Source organism: Lactuca sativa, chromosome 6 (genome assembly GCF_002870075.4).
Source record: "Lactuca sativa cultivar Salinas chromosome 6, Lsat_Salinas_v11, whole genome shotgun sequence".
Lineage (NCBI taxonomy): Eukaryota > Viridiplantae > Streptophyta > Magnoliopsida > Asterales > Asteraceae > Lactuca > Lactuca sativa.
The window spans coordinates 93,165,645-93,181,737 of NC_056628.2; the positions used below are offsets into that span (position 1 = coordinate 93,165,645).

At 35.8% G+C, this 16,093-nt stretch overlaps 1 protein-coding gene across 1 annotated transcript; it reads left to right on the forward strand.

Annotated features, from left to right (window-relative positions):
- The first annotated feature begins 10,764 nt into the window (after positions 1-10,764).
- On the forward strand, positions 10,765-15,865 carry LOC128126842 (uncharacterized). The gene is made up of 7 exons (XM_052764979.1): positions 10,765-11,244; positions 11,350-11,591; positions 11,955-12,336; positions 12,733-13,386; positions 13,822-14,647; positions 15,044-15,750; positions 15,794-15,865. The coding sequence occupies exons 1-7, from the start codon at positions 10,765-10,767 to the stop codon at positions 15,863-15,865; spliced, it is 3,363 nt and encodes a 1,120-aa protein (XP_052620939.1).
- Positions 15,866-16,093: the final 228 nt, after the last annotated feature.

Here is a 16,093-nt window from a genome sequence, read left to right on the forward strand (position 1 = left end):
TTAGACTTCTAGTTTCATAATACTCCACAAAAATGAGCTCGAGAAATTCTACCACTAGTCAAGATTCAGATGCAACAGTGGTGAAAATCATACCAACCACTCGGAATAAAGGGGAACATTATGATTTGTGTTTATTGTCGAACGGGAATGAAAAAGCGAGATGCAAGAAGTGCGGGATTTTTTTTTTAGAAAAGACGGCAATAGTACGTTGAGGAGTCATGCAACAAAAACTTGTCTCGTTGTAAAAGTTTAAGGCGATCCGGAGCAACCAAATATTACTCCCGACAGGGCGATCTTTATTTACAACAATGATGACATTCGTGAAAGCTTTTGCAAGTTCATGATTCAAGAGGGATTGCCATTCAACCACTTCGACAACCCACGATTAACAAGGATATTGCGGGAAAAAATGCAACCACAATACCGGCAAGTAAGTCGCATTTCTCTTAGACGTAATGCTATACAATATTGGGATATAGCCAAAAAAAGATATGCAATTGGGATTTTCCAATATAAAAACCGATGTTCTTTAACTTGTGATGTTTGGTCCTCCACCGAAAGTTGTTCCAAAAGTTATTTTGCCGTCACGGCACATTGGATTGACCCTCTACTTGGGTAATGAACAAACGAGTTATTGTTTTTAAACTTTTTGCGCTTCCTCACATGAGGCAGAATTATTTGCAACTTTAGTAAGCGTTATAGGGACTTATAAGTTAAGCGACAAAATCTACTCTATTTCGTTTGACAATGCAAGTAACAATAACATCGCCGCAAAAAGATTAATTGTAACATATAGACCTATTTTGGATGGCTCGTTTTTTCATACTCGATGTGTTTGTCACCTTATTAATCTTGCGGTACAAGATGGTTTAAAAATGATAGATTCGACGATTGAAAAATTCAAAAATGTGTTTTGGAAAAAATAAAGCTAAAATGGAAAAATATCAAAAGTTTGCCATTTCCATTAACATAATTCCATATAGTCCTCATTCAGATGTTCACACTATATGGAGTTTGATGTGCATGATGTTTGAAAGTTAGACAGATCAAAGGAATCACTTTGCAATTATTTAACGACATAATTTCAAAAGGAAAAAACCCGGTTTCGGATTTTGATTGGGATTTGATGGAAGAGTTTGTGGAAATGTTAAAAGTTTTTAAACAATCAACCACTTTTTTATCAGGCGTGTATTATCCTACAAGTTCGTTGTTACTAAATGAATTATGATTGATGACCGCGCAATTGGAGAATTTTGAACAAATAAGTAATATATTTGTTTTAGTTAGAAGACAAATGAGGAAAAAATTAGTCAAATGTTTTAAAGAAATGTCACCACTTTTTACTTGCGCCGCGACATTAAACCCATGTATCAATGTCCCCGGGTGTAGAGGCTTTGATTACCAAAATTTCAATCTCTTTAAATTTGCAGAAAGATGACTCAAACTACATCCATAACCAAATACACAATTTTAATAATACTTTTACTATTTTGTTTGACATTTACGCTACCAAATATGGCAATATATCGAACACTTTTGCAAGTGTAACCAACTCTACTAATGGTGCATCGGGTAGTAGGGAGGGTCGAACGAATTTCCATATCGACCTCTATAGCTAACTTTTGGAGGAACAAAAAAAATGAGCACACACATTAACCCCTAGTAACGAACTTGGAATTTATATGAGGTCCATCTTTATAAAATTCATGAGTGCAACACAATTTAAAATTTTGGATCTTTTGACTTGGTGGAGAGAAAACGAAGCACAATTTCCTATTTTCTCCGTCATGGCCCGTGGTTTACTCACCGTCCAAGCTTCCATGGTAGCTTTGTAATCTGCTTTTTCGTTTAGTAGTAGAGTTTTATCAAAGTTGAGGACGAATCTTACACCGGTTGCGGTAGAGGTTTGCGTTTGCTTGTAGGATTACTTGGATTCGGTGGAATGTATACAACACTTGACATCACTAGAAGGCCCACTAGCACAAAATGTTGAACCGAAGATAATGGATGAAGAATATGCACAAGGCTTATCAACACCTCCATAAGTAACGAAGAAGATGACAATGAAGACGAAGGCGAAAATGAAGAATATGGTATTGATGAGACTCCTATCCATTTGCGTGACGGTTGAAGAACATTTTAGTGAAGGCACCACGAAGTGGAAGACCACAATAACACTTTCTATATGGAAAAATGTTATAATGCCATTTTATTATTATTATTATTATTATTATTATTATTATTATCATCATCATTATTATCATTATTATTATTATTATTATTATTATTATTATTATTATTATTATTATTATTATTAGTTAACTAGTTTCTAAACTCTTTCCATTTTGAAGTATCATGTATGTTTTAACTATTTTAATGAACCTATATTGCATTTTGTGTTATATATTTTGTTTTAAAAATGTTTTTTTTAATTTGTAAATTCCGGATCGAATCCAAACTGGATTGGATTAAACCGATTCGGATTTGCTTAAGGGAAAACCGGTCGAAACTAGTTTGAAACCGGATTAGATTATTGATGAAACCGGATTCGCTTTGACGTCATCAAACCGGATCGGATCGGATTGGATCAGGTGTTTGTGTATCTCTAATTTCATGGGAAAAATGATCGATTTATTTATGCTTATTTAAAAATCAGAGTATCATTTTTGAATAATAATATTGCGGAATTTGGTCCCAGAAAACATGATAATGATATTATCAAAGCATTTCCGAAGAAATGTATTTTATTTATATTAAAACATTTGGATGTCATCGTCAATACAGAGACATAAACATTAACAAACGTTACAATAATTTACACTAATGATCTACATCTCCTTGAATCTCTTAACATAATGTATCTTTAATATCGCTACTTGTGATACAATAAATTGAGTGGGTCAGGTTGGGAAACCTGGTGAGTTCATAGGGTTTTCAACCCACAATAATATATTTAATTAGTTTTTCACATATTTCATGTCAAACAATTACCCAATTACCTATCCCCATTTTATTTATTTATTCTTCCCTAGGGATTTATCCTAAGGGTTTTGTGACATCCCCAATTTCACGGCCAGAAAATACCGATTTGTTTATGCTTTGTTTTATAAAATCAGAGTAATCCTTTGATTAAAAGAGTTGCAGAATTTATTCCCAAAATAAAATATGATAAAAAATAAAATTTATCAAAGCATTTCTTAAAGAAATGTATTTTCATTAAATAACAAAATCTCGGGATGTCATGTTCCGATACAGACCAAAAGGATAAACAATATAGAATAGAGCTTACGACAATTATTTATAACTACTGATCTATAATCCAAAATCTCTCGTCAAGTCCACCAACTTATACCATTGTGTCATTACCTATAATGCAAAGAAAACTGAGTGGGTCAAGCTTGGGAGCCTGGTGAGCATATAGGGTTTTCAAACCCACAATAATACATTTATTATATTCAATTATCAAACAATCAACCCAAATACCCATCCCAGTATCTCCTTTATTTTCTCAAGAGTTTACCCTAAGAATCCACAATCCTTCATTCATTCATTCCTAAGGATTTACCTAAGGAATTGGCACGAAGTCCATTGCTGCCAAAGTTTATCTATCAGATACTAAATCCATAGCTATCAGGCGCTAACTCCATAGTCACCAAGGTTTACTTAACAAGCGCTAACTCCATAGTCGCCAAGATTTATACAATATCCACGAAGTCACATCGTCACCAAGGTTTCTCAATAGACACGAAGTCACATCGTCGCCAAGGTTTACTCGATAGGCAGTAAGTCACATAGTTGTCAGGGTTTACTCAATAGGCATGAAGTCGCATCGTCACCAAGGCTTTACTTAATAGGTACGAAGTCGCATCGTCACCAACTATTCCATCTACCTATGTTCTACCCAACATTTTTGTAGATATAAATACAAACACAGTTTAAATCATTTAACACCCGTATACAAACATCAATTCCAAGCCCATCTAAAATAGACAAATAATATATAACACATAGCACGTATTACATAGCTAATACTTTATATTTATGTGTTAGAAGAAAGTAACTATACACTCACACATATAAACAACACTATATATACACATAGCACGCAATTTATAAAATACTTCATATCTATGTGTAACATGAACGTGAATATACACTCACATAGATAACGACATTGTATATACACATAACACGTATTTTATAAAATACTTCATATCTATGTGTAAGATGAAAGTGACTATACACTCACTTGATCAGAAGATGATCAGACAACGCTACGGCTTGTTGAAATAGGATTCTTCGGTAAAACCGAGAGATCTTCACAAAGAACCGGGCTTCTTGCGGGCAGAGGTTCGACTCTGAAATTTTACTTCTCGGGATCCTCGGCGCTTTGGGACTTGCTTTGGTGCTCAAGAATGATATCGGGGCTTCGGGGTATTTCTTGCACAAAAATCGAGGCAAAACGGGAGAGAGAGAAGAGAAAATGATCAAAGGAATTAGCTGCCCTTGCAAGGCATTTATAGGGGCTGATCTTCGGATCTACGTTGGGCGTAGCCTTCGGCTACGCTGGGCGTAACTCGGATAGGAGGGCCACGTGGCAAGGTCTCGGTGGTTGATCGTGGCTCTCTCTCTTTGACCACATAAGACCGAGGTACGCTGGGCGTACCTAAAGGTTACACGGGGTGTAACGAGGATCAGACCGGTGACTCCTTCGGATTCAGATAATATCCGAATTAAATTTTAATTATTTAAAAAACTACGAAAAATCATAACTTTCTCATACGAAGTCAGATTTGGACCTTCTTTTTATGCACGCTCACGGTTTAACGAACTATATGACTTCGTTTATATCGTTAAGGCTAAATATCACTCTAACGTAAATTCACTTTTTACGTCATTTAGCATCGTGCCGATTCTGTCGCGAAACTTTGACAGGTCATAACTTCTTCATTATAACTCGGATTTTGGCGTTCTTTATATGTACGAAATCCTTATAACATATACTACAACTTAGTTAAGATTAATCCTTCTAAATAATCCTCCGCCAAAAAGTCATTTTTGATGCTTATCGTCTCTAAATTGACTAGCCCTGATCTACGAACATTACAATTATCTCCCCCTTAGGATGATTACGTCCTGGAATCATCAATGAAATAGGGCTTATATAATGATTCCATATGTCATCCTTCCATCCTAAGTAATCACCGTGATGCTAAATCTTGCACCTACTCTTCGTACAATGTTCGACTTTCAATCGTAACCTTCGAGTTACAAAATAAATCCTTATTGAGGATTCCTTCTTCTTCTTAGGATAAATACTTTCCTTTATCTATTGTAACAGACTGATGGGTAATGTTCTAATGACCTCTCATCATATGATGCAATACTTAAGACTCAAGTCTCTTAGAGTCAAATTCCATAATGGAATATACCTTCCTTCATCTTCTAATATGATATAATCACATTTTTTTAACATGTAGCATTTCTAGCTACAAGTTTCCTTAACAACGAGCACAATGCTATCAATCGGATTGATTTCAATCTTTTGACTTGAGTCAGATGCTACCTCGAACTTGGTTCTATGAACCACGTAACAAACTCATCGTAGTCGGACTCAATTTGATATGACCACTAGGGTCGGAATAACAACCATCATACTAGTCATTACCGAAACAATGGTAACGACACATTTGAATAAAAACGAACTCAATTACAAGCTTCTTGGTAACCTTGTGACTTTTGCTGATCCAAGCGTGATTCCTATGCTTCTAGTAATATAGATCTCTACTGCTATTCACACCTACTCATACTCGTCCCAAGTATTGTCCGGAGTCCCCAAGTCCTAAAATCACCAAACAATCTAACACATACTAATGTGTCCAATTATTCATAAAAATTTCTCCTAGACTCTACTAGGACTTCTTCCATGCGCATCTTCACTCATCAATTCTACACCAACTCAGTTTGTGATGGAAATTCCAGACGATGGGACAACTTCGAGAATTACACCACCCGTTCAATCATCCTGCTAATCGAAAGTATACTTCAGACGTACCGTACTCCTCCAAACGTTCCGTTATTTTATCAGACATATTCTAAAGGCAAGATATCATTCATATGATATCTTCCGATAGGTGTCATTCACTATCATAAGCCTTTCATTTCCTCCATTTACTCAATTCTCTATAAGTCTTCACCATGACCTTTCGTACACCCAAGCAGACGTTCGGTGTACCAGGCGAGAATTTAAGATAAGAAAGCTTTAGTTACGATAGACGTCTAAATCTCCTTATCACTCAAAAACGTTTACATGCTAGTTCTAATATCGTAGTCGTACGCTTAGAATCCTAAACACATAAGGTTTCCCGATCCGGTCGGCAACAGACCATAGATCCGAACAAATAATATCATATATGGCAACATATAACATTTAGCACATAGAAGAATTTTAGGCAACTTTCCTAAAATAAACTAGTGCTCGTGTCAATTTAGGTGTACTACCTAACATATTTTATACACACTCCTCACGATCATTACTTAGCATTCTAAGTTTAAGTCTAGAAATTTCCTACAAAATTCCTAGTTCAATTAAACTAATGGTCTGATACCAACTGTAACATCCCCAATTTCACGGCCAGAAAAGACCAATTTGTTTATGCTTTGTTTTATAAAATCAGAGTAATCCTTTGATTAAAAGAGTTGCGGAATTTGTTCCCAAAATAAAATATGATAAAATAAAATTTATCAAAGAATTTCTTAAAGAAATATATTTTCAATTAATAACAAAATCTCGGGATGTCATGTTCCGATACAGAGAAAAAGCATAAACAATATAGAATAGACCTTACAACAATTATTTATAACTACTGATCTATAATCCAAAATCGCTTGTCAAGTCCACCAACTTATACCCTTGTGCCATTACCTGTAATGCAAAGAAAAGTGTGTGGGTCAGGATTTGGAGCCTGGTGAGCATATAGGGTTTTCAATCCACAATAATACATTTATTATATTGAATTATCAAACATTCAACCCAAATACCCATCCCTATATCTCCTTTATTTTATTAAGGGTTTACCCTAAGAATCCACTATCCTTCATTAATTAATTCCTAAGGATTTACCTAAGGAATTGGCACGAAGTCCATTGCTGCCAAAGTTTATCTATCAGATACTAAATCCATAGGTAGAGGTGCTAACTCCATAGTCACCAAGGTTTACTCAACAAACGCTAACTCCATAGTCGCCAAGATTTATACAATAGGTACGAAGTCACATCGTCACCAAGATTTATCAATAGGCACGAAGTCAGATCGTCGCCAAGGTTTACTCGATAGGAACTAAGTCACATAGTCGCCAGGGTTTACTCAATAGGCACGAAGTCGCATCGTCACCAAGGCTTTACTCAAAAGGTACGAAGTCGCATCATCACCAACTATTCCATCTACCAATGTTCTACCCAACATTTTTGTATATATAAATACAAACACAGTTTAAATCATTTAACACCCGTATAAAAACATCAATTCTAAGCCCATCTCAAATAGATAAATAATATATAACAAATAGCACGTATTTCATAGCTAATACTTTATACTTATGTGTTAGAAGAAAGTAACTATACACTCACACATATAAACAAAACTATATATACACATAGCACGTATTTTATAAAATACTTCATATCTATGTGTAACATGAAAGTGAATATACACTCACACAGATAAACAACACTATATATACACATAACATGTATTTTATAAAATACTTCATATCTATGTGTAAGATGAAAGTGACTATACACTCACTTGATCAGAAGATGATCAGACAGCGCTACGGCTTGTAGAATTAGTATTCTTTGGTGAAACCGGGAGATCTTCACAAGAACCGGGCATCTCGCGGGCAGAGCTTCAGCTCGGAAATTTTACTTCTCGGGATCCTCGGGGCTTCGGGACTTTCTTTGGTGCACGGGAATGATACCGGGGCTTCGGGGTATTTCTTGCACAAAAATCGAGGCAAAACGGGGGGGGAGAGAGAGAGAGAGAGAAGAGAAAATAAGCAAAGGAATTGGCTGCCCCTCGTAAGGCATTTATAGGGGCTGATCTTCGGATCTACGTTGGGCGTAGCCTTCGGCTACGCTGGGCGTAACTCGGATCGGAGGGCCACGTGGCGAGGTCTCAGTGGTTGATCGTGGCGTAACTAGGATCAGTCCGGTGACTCCTTTGGATTCGGATAATATCCAAATTAAATTTTAATTACTTAACAAACATCAAAAAATCACAACTTTCTCATACGAAGTCAGATTTGGACCTTCTTTTTATGCACGCTCACTGTTTAATGAACTCTACGACTTTCGTTTAGATCGCTAAGGCTAAGTATCGCTCTAACGTAAATTCACTTTTTACGTCATTCAGCGTCGTGTCGATTTTGTAGCGAAACTTCAACAAGTCATAACTTCTTCGTTATAACTCGGATATTGGCGTTCATTATATGTACAGAATCCTTGTAACATATCCTATAACTTAGTTAAGATTACTCCTTCTAAATAATCCTCTATCAAAAAGTCATTTTTGACGTTTATCGTCTCTAAATTGACTAGCCCTGATCTACGGGCGTTACAAGTTCTACGTCGCATTTACCTATCATCGCATTTCCTTATATACTTTTTGCTAAAGACATTTCTAAACGATCATCGCCTACATCGCATAGAAAGTAATGATTCAGGGATGTTGAAAAATGTTCTTATGTAACCTTGTATGTGACCATAACTGAAATAAGATGAACTGTTTTTATACAATCTAACAAATATTATCAGTTATTTCAGGTTGCATGAATGCGTGATAAAACGGAAAATACGAAAGCACGCGCATAGACGAGAAAATTAGCTGTGACTAAAAAGTTTCACCAATATATATATATATATATATATATATATATATATACGTATGTATATATATGTATTATATATATGTATGTGTTATATATATATATATATGTATTATATATATAGATATGTATATGTGTTGAATAAGTCAAACAAAGGAGGAAGTCAAGAAAAGTCAAGGATGAAGAAGCCTAAAACCTTCCCACGTTCTTTGCTCCTAGCTCTACATCAACTTGCATCTTTCAACTTACACTCAAGTGTACTACTACTAGATATTTGTTTCTCATATATATACATGTGTATGTAGTGTGTGTTTAGTGTTAGTGAGAATATAAGAGACTAAGAGAGATTCATATGTTATAGTGAATTTTCCTTTGTAAAACCACACCCTCTCAATCTTCATCCCTGGAGATAACCAAGAACATCAAGATCAACAACAACCAAAAATGAAGAACATCATCAACTATCTTCATCTTCTTCATTCAAACTCAAGGTGTTCATCTTCAACCCATCAAACATCATCATCTTCATAAACTTTCACCACCTTATATCAACCTCATTCCAACCTCCAAACAACCTCAAAATACTCTCCTAACACCCTCCAAATACCATCCTTAAACCTCCTCCAAAAAAACCCTTTCAAATAACCACAACCATCACCACTTGCTGTTTTTCGACAGCAGAATCTTCAAGTCAGAAACGAAGACAACTGGGCTCGGTACAAGCACAAAAAGACTAGGGAGATTTTCACCATCAATTCTTCAGGACCTTACCTACATCTAGAAATTTTCGTGGACGATTTTGACCACGGGAAACCCCAAAGAGACGCGAGAGAGAATTGGCTATCCAGAGAGATTTCTGTTTTTGAGTTCAGAATCTTCATGTTAGAAAACAAAAAAGCGAGAACAACACAGCCAAAATACTACTAGGGAGATTTTCACCATCAATTCTTCAGGACATTACCTACGTCTAGAAATTTTCGTGGACGATTTTGACCACGGGAAACCCCAAAGAGACGCGAGAGAGAATTGGCTATCCAGAGAGATTTACTCCGAAAATCTACATCCATCACCACCCAAAGCTCCTTCAACTTCACCATCTTTGCTGCCTTACACCACCAAAATTACAACCTTATTCCACCTCCTAACACCCTCCAAATACCCACTCCAACCTCATCAAATCTCCTCAAAACACCCGATACCCGTATACAAATACATGACTCGTGTACTTTGCACTGTTTTGTAAACAATCCATTTTACATGAAAATGAACTTTTTACTACTTATCAAATACCGGATTGATCTTTGAACAAATATCGACCAGTCGTTCCAAGAGTCCCAATATCGACCGGTCCTTCCAAGAGAACAAATATCGACCAGTCGTTCCACGAGTCCAGTTCAGTCAATTTATTGACGAACCTACTTGATATATATTTATATACTTATATATATATATATATATTATTATAGCTTTATGTCATTTAAATACAGTCATTTATATTATTTATAGCTTTACGTCATTTAAATATAGTCATTTATATTATTATAGCTTTCAGTCATTTATAGCTTTCATATTTATACTTGTTCCGCAATTATTATTCTTTATATATATTTACATCTTATATCTTAAACTTATATATCTATCACACAGTGACCGGTAACCGAGCCTTTTGTCGCAGTGATCAGATTTTTATATTTCCAACAATCGGTATCTGAGCTGATATATAAAAGGAATAATATCCAACAATTGGTATCAGAGCTTGTGTGATTTACCTTGAAATTTTTGTCGAAAAACTTTTGGTTATAGCGTTTATAAACCTTCCATAAGCTTTTCTTTAAAAATTTCATTTTAATATCACTTGTTCAAAATCCTTTCAAAAAAAATGTCTTTGGCAAATTACTCCAACATGAACTCTGTCTCCATTGCAAATAGCTTAGGATCTGGTTCACGGGCACCCATACTTATTCCTGAAGAGTATAATTCGTGGGTTGGCCGTATGAATCTTCATCTTAATGCTATAAATGAAGATGTCTGGAAGTGTGTAGAAGGAACATATGTTACTCCAGAAAATATGGCTACTCTTGCTACAAATCAAGCCACTCAAGTTGAAATTACAAAAAAGTTGGAACTCCAAGCCAAAAAGGAACTTGTTTCTGGAATACCTCACAGTATTCTAAGTCAAATGGATGACATTATACTGTTAACCGCAAATCAAATTTGGGAGAATTTGAAAAATCGTTTTTGTGGAAATAAAAGAATCATCGGAAACAAAAGAACATCTGTTTTGAATGAATTTGATAATTTCAAAATGCTTTCATCAGAAACCATCCATGATGCTCATGATAGGTTCAATTTGATTATGGTTAAAATGAACAATTTGGGTATCAAAAAGACACAACACGAGATAAATCTCAAGTTTTTAAACAATCTGTTCGAAAGCTGGAAAATGGTTAAACTCATTATTCAGGGAAATCCAGCTATTCATACCGAATCTTTGTACAATTTGTATGGAGAACTTCAATCGTATGAATCCTCGATTGACCCACCAACCATTGCAGCTTTTGGAGGACCACTTGCACTTGTGTCCACAACTTCTCAAAACCAAACACCTTTCAATGATCAAAACTTTAATCATTTTAATCAGACTACATCTTTTCAAAACCAAGCCTTCCAGTCTGATTCAAATGATGAAGCAGATTATCAACAACTGTGTGCGTTGGTTGCAAACACAAATCTCCAAAGATTTATCCCAAATCATGGTCAATCAAATTTTAGACCAAATTTTCAACCAAGACCATCTTTTGGACAAAATAACTCAAGTTTTCAACCAAGACCATCTTTTGGTCAAAACAACTCAGGTTTTCAACCTAGACCTTACTTTGGACAAAATTCTCAAAGACCTTCTTTCCAAAATAACTCAAACCAAGGTTTTCAAAACCAGGGATTTCAAAACGATCCCAACTCAGGTCATAATCACAATCCAAACAATAGTTTTCAAAATCAAAATAGAGGTTTCCAAAATCAAGGTTACAACAATCAAAACAATGGTTTTCAAAACAACCAAAATTTTAGATTCCAACAAAACCATTCTCAACCTTCCCAACAAGCCCAAACTCAAACACCTGAAAGACTTCCGATTAAAAGTCAAAAGGATGATAGTGATGAAGAAGTGATCATTTGTCACAACTGCAAAGGAACAAATCACTATGCCAGAGAATGTCGAGCCAAAAACAAAACCAAAATCAAAGACTCAGCATACTATGCTCAAAGAGCCGATGAATTGAAGAAACTGGAAAACCAAGAAAAGCAAAGAGCATTGATGGCAATCCATGAACCAAGTGTGGAATACTGGCCAACTTCTGATGACGAAGCTGAACACGAACCAACACAATCAAACTTCTGCTTCGTAGCTGGTGTTGAAATACCTTCAAGAGCTCCAAACGTCATAGAACAGGTATGGTCTATGATCTCTGAACTTGGTTTTTCCAAAACAATTTTTGAGTCCCACATAACCAAAATTGAGACTAGTCTGGAAGTTGATCTCAAAACATATCATGACACAATGGTCAATTATGATATTTGCAAATCTGAGTTACAAACCTTGCAACTCAAATTTGGAGAATCAACAAGAACGAAAAGCAAATTGGAAAGAGACGTTGAAAGAAAATCAGAAGATTATAATCACGTCTTGGAACAATTAAATCAGTCCCTAATTCAGAAAAGGGATTTGGAACTAAAAAATCAGTCAGTCATTTCTTCTGAAATAAAAGATGTTTTAGAAATGGAAATCCTTCAGTTGAAACAAGACTTTCAAGAATCAACTGACAAATACAATGTTTTAAATGAAAAGCTGACTGATTCTTTAAAACAAATCAATTCTCTTGAAACCGAGAATAAAAGACTGATATGGAATATGGATTCTATCAAAGTTGCCAGAAAACTAAGTGATGATATTTTCACCAAGGCAAACACCTTGGGAACTGGCAAAATTGATACGAATTATAGACCAGGAATTGGAAGAGAATCCTTTGAAATTGAACAAGCAAAACAGAAAAACATGACGAATTGTGAAAACTCTGAATCTACTCTACATAATCTTTTCACATCTGTTAATGAGGAAGATTCAGATGACGAAACAGTTATCAACTGTAGTCCAGATGATACTGCTTTCAGTGTTTCCAAAAAGTCTTTCAAAAGAGTTGTAAATTCTGAAACAGACTCTGCAAGTTCTTTAACTCACCAAATCAAAAATACTGATGGAACCACTAAACTCAAAAACTTTTTGAATGGAGAAAATTCCTCTTATAAGGATGGTAGTACTTCTATACCAACTGCTTTTCCTACAATGACTTCATCAATTGTTGGAAAAACTAGTTTGGGACAAAAATACTCCAAGAAACAACAAACAAGCAAAAAATCCATTCAAGTCACCAAAACCCCACTAATCAAACCAAACCTTTTTGAAAAACAACCAAAGAAACCAAACGTCATACCTCATAAACAGGTTTCCAAACAAAAACCAAAATCTTTTCAAAAACCTTTTGAAAACCGCTTTCAAGATATTACTTTTAATCATTCAAGGAACTTTCAAAAACCATCACATCCGAAAGTTTCAAACCATCATCCTCAAAAAGCTTTTCAAAACCGCCCATCACATCCCAGATATGAAGAAAACTTTTCAAACAAACCTTCACATCTAGGATATCTTTCACCAAATCACAGATCTTATCAACCCACAGGTTTTCAAAAACAAATCGCATTTTGGGTAAAATTGATAGATCAAATCAAACCTCAACCATTCCATCGTTATAAACCAAACCATTACAATAATGTGAAGTCAAATGATAAAAGAAATTCATTAAGAAAAGCACCCAAAATAACAACTGACAAACCAGGACCCATTCAGATTTGGGTACCTAAAGTTTCTGTCTGATTGTAGGTACTTAATGCTGGAGAACCCAATGATGATACATGGTATATTGATAGTGGCTGCTCCAAGCATATGACAGGAAACCGGAACTACTTACGTGACTTCAAACCTATACAAACCAATCAAGATGTTACCTTCGGCAACAACATGAAAGCAAAAATCAAAGGTTATGGAAACATAACAAATGGTAATTTTACCATAAAGAAAGTTGCCTTCGTCGATGACCTGAAACACAACCTCATCAGTGTTTCTCAACTGTGTGATAACAATCTTGAAGTTCTTTTCACCAAACAACGAAGCTTAATCATGGACGCCAAAACCAAAGATGTTATAGTTGATTCTGACCGTGCCGGAAATATGTATCCACTTGACATGGATCTTATCTATGGTAAACCCGATATATGTCTGCTATCTAAAGCCCCAGCAGATATTAGTTGGTTATGGCACCGCCGCCTTTCCCATCTAAACTTTGGGTACATCAACAAATTAATCGGCGATGATCTTGTTCGAGGGCTACCACTTCTGAAGCTTGATAACGAAACTCTTTGTGCCGCATGTGAAAAAGGAAAACTTTCCAAATCCACTCACAAAAGCATCTCAGAATCTAGTGTGTCCGAACCACTAGAGTTGTTGCACATAGACCTTTGTGGCCCTGCCAAAACCCAAACCATTCAAGGGAAGAAGTACATTCTTGTTGTCGTTGATGGTTTCTCGCGCTTTACTTGGGTCTTTTTCTTAAGACTAAAATCAGAAGCACCTGAAGAGATGATCAACTTCATCAAACAAATCGAGCTGAAGTTGAAACGACCTGTTCGAAGAATCCGAAGTGATAATGGTTTAGAGTTCAAAAACAATACTCTAGATTCATTTCTCAAAGACAAAGGAATTGAACACAACTTCTCAGCCCCATACACTCCACAACAGAACGGTGTTGTCGAAAGAAGGAACCGAACTCTATGTGAAGCTGCAAGATCAATGCTTATCTTCGCTGATCTGCCACAATACTTCTAGGCAGAAGCAATAGCCACAGCTTGCTATACTCAAAATCGTTCCTTAATCCATAAACATCTTCATAAAACACCATATGAAGTCATTAACAACCGAAAACCAAACATCAAATTTTTCCATATTTTCGGTTGTCGATGCTTCGTAAAGAATAATAAAGATCACCTTTCAAAATTTGAATCAAGGTCGGACGAAGGAATTTTCCTTGGTTACTCTTTTTCTTCAGCTGCTTATCGAGTACTGAATAAACGTACTAGAGTAATTGAAGAAAGTACCGATGTTCATTTCGATGAATTTTATGTTAGGAAATTGGATCGTGAACATTTTGGTTCAAAAATGATTGAAAATATTTTTCAAAATCCAATTCAACAAACACCTTCTCCTGACATAGACATTGAAATCGATCTTGATTTGCTTTTTGAACAACCAAAAACCGCTTACAATTCTGAACTTCTAACTACTTTAATTGACCCTACAGGAACACCCAGTGAAGTAATTCCACAAACAAACCAAAATGATGCAAATCAATTCGAGGGGGAACCACCAACACATACTTCCTCTTTGGAACAAACACCAAATCCTCCTTTAAACACCCGAACCCCAAATAGCCAAAACAATCCCGATGCATCATTTATGGGGGAACCTTCAAACCTATTCCAAGATGAAACGCCCGGAGAAGAACAATGGGATACTGAAACTCCAATTATTATAGCGGAAGAGAATCGCTTAATAAAGTGGACCAGAAATCATCCAACAGACCAAATCATCGGAGATCCCAACATAGGCATTCAGACTAGAGGCGCATCCACAAATGAATGTTTATTTGGAGCCTTCTTATCCACGACCGAACCCAAAACCATACATTCTGCTATAAAAGATCCAGATTGGGTAAAAGCTATGCAAGAAGAGCTAGCAGAATTTGAAAGAAACGACGTATGGAATCTTGTTCCTACTCCACCCGATGTTACTGTTATAGGTTCAAGATGGGTATACAGAAACAAGACTGACGATCAAGGAATCATTTGTCGAAACAAGGCACGTCTTGTAGTCAAAGGATATTCACAACAAGAGGGAATCGACTACGATGAAACATATGCTCCAGTTGCCCGAATTGAAGCAATTCGCATCTTTCTTGCATATGCTGCACATAAGAATTTCAAAGTATTCCAAATGGATGTTAAATGTGCATTCCTACATGGAGAGATAGATCGCGAAGTATACATCCAACAACCACCAGGTTTCGAAGATCCCAAATTTCCAGATCACAGCTTTAAAT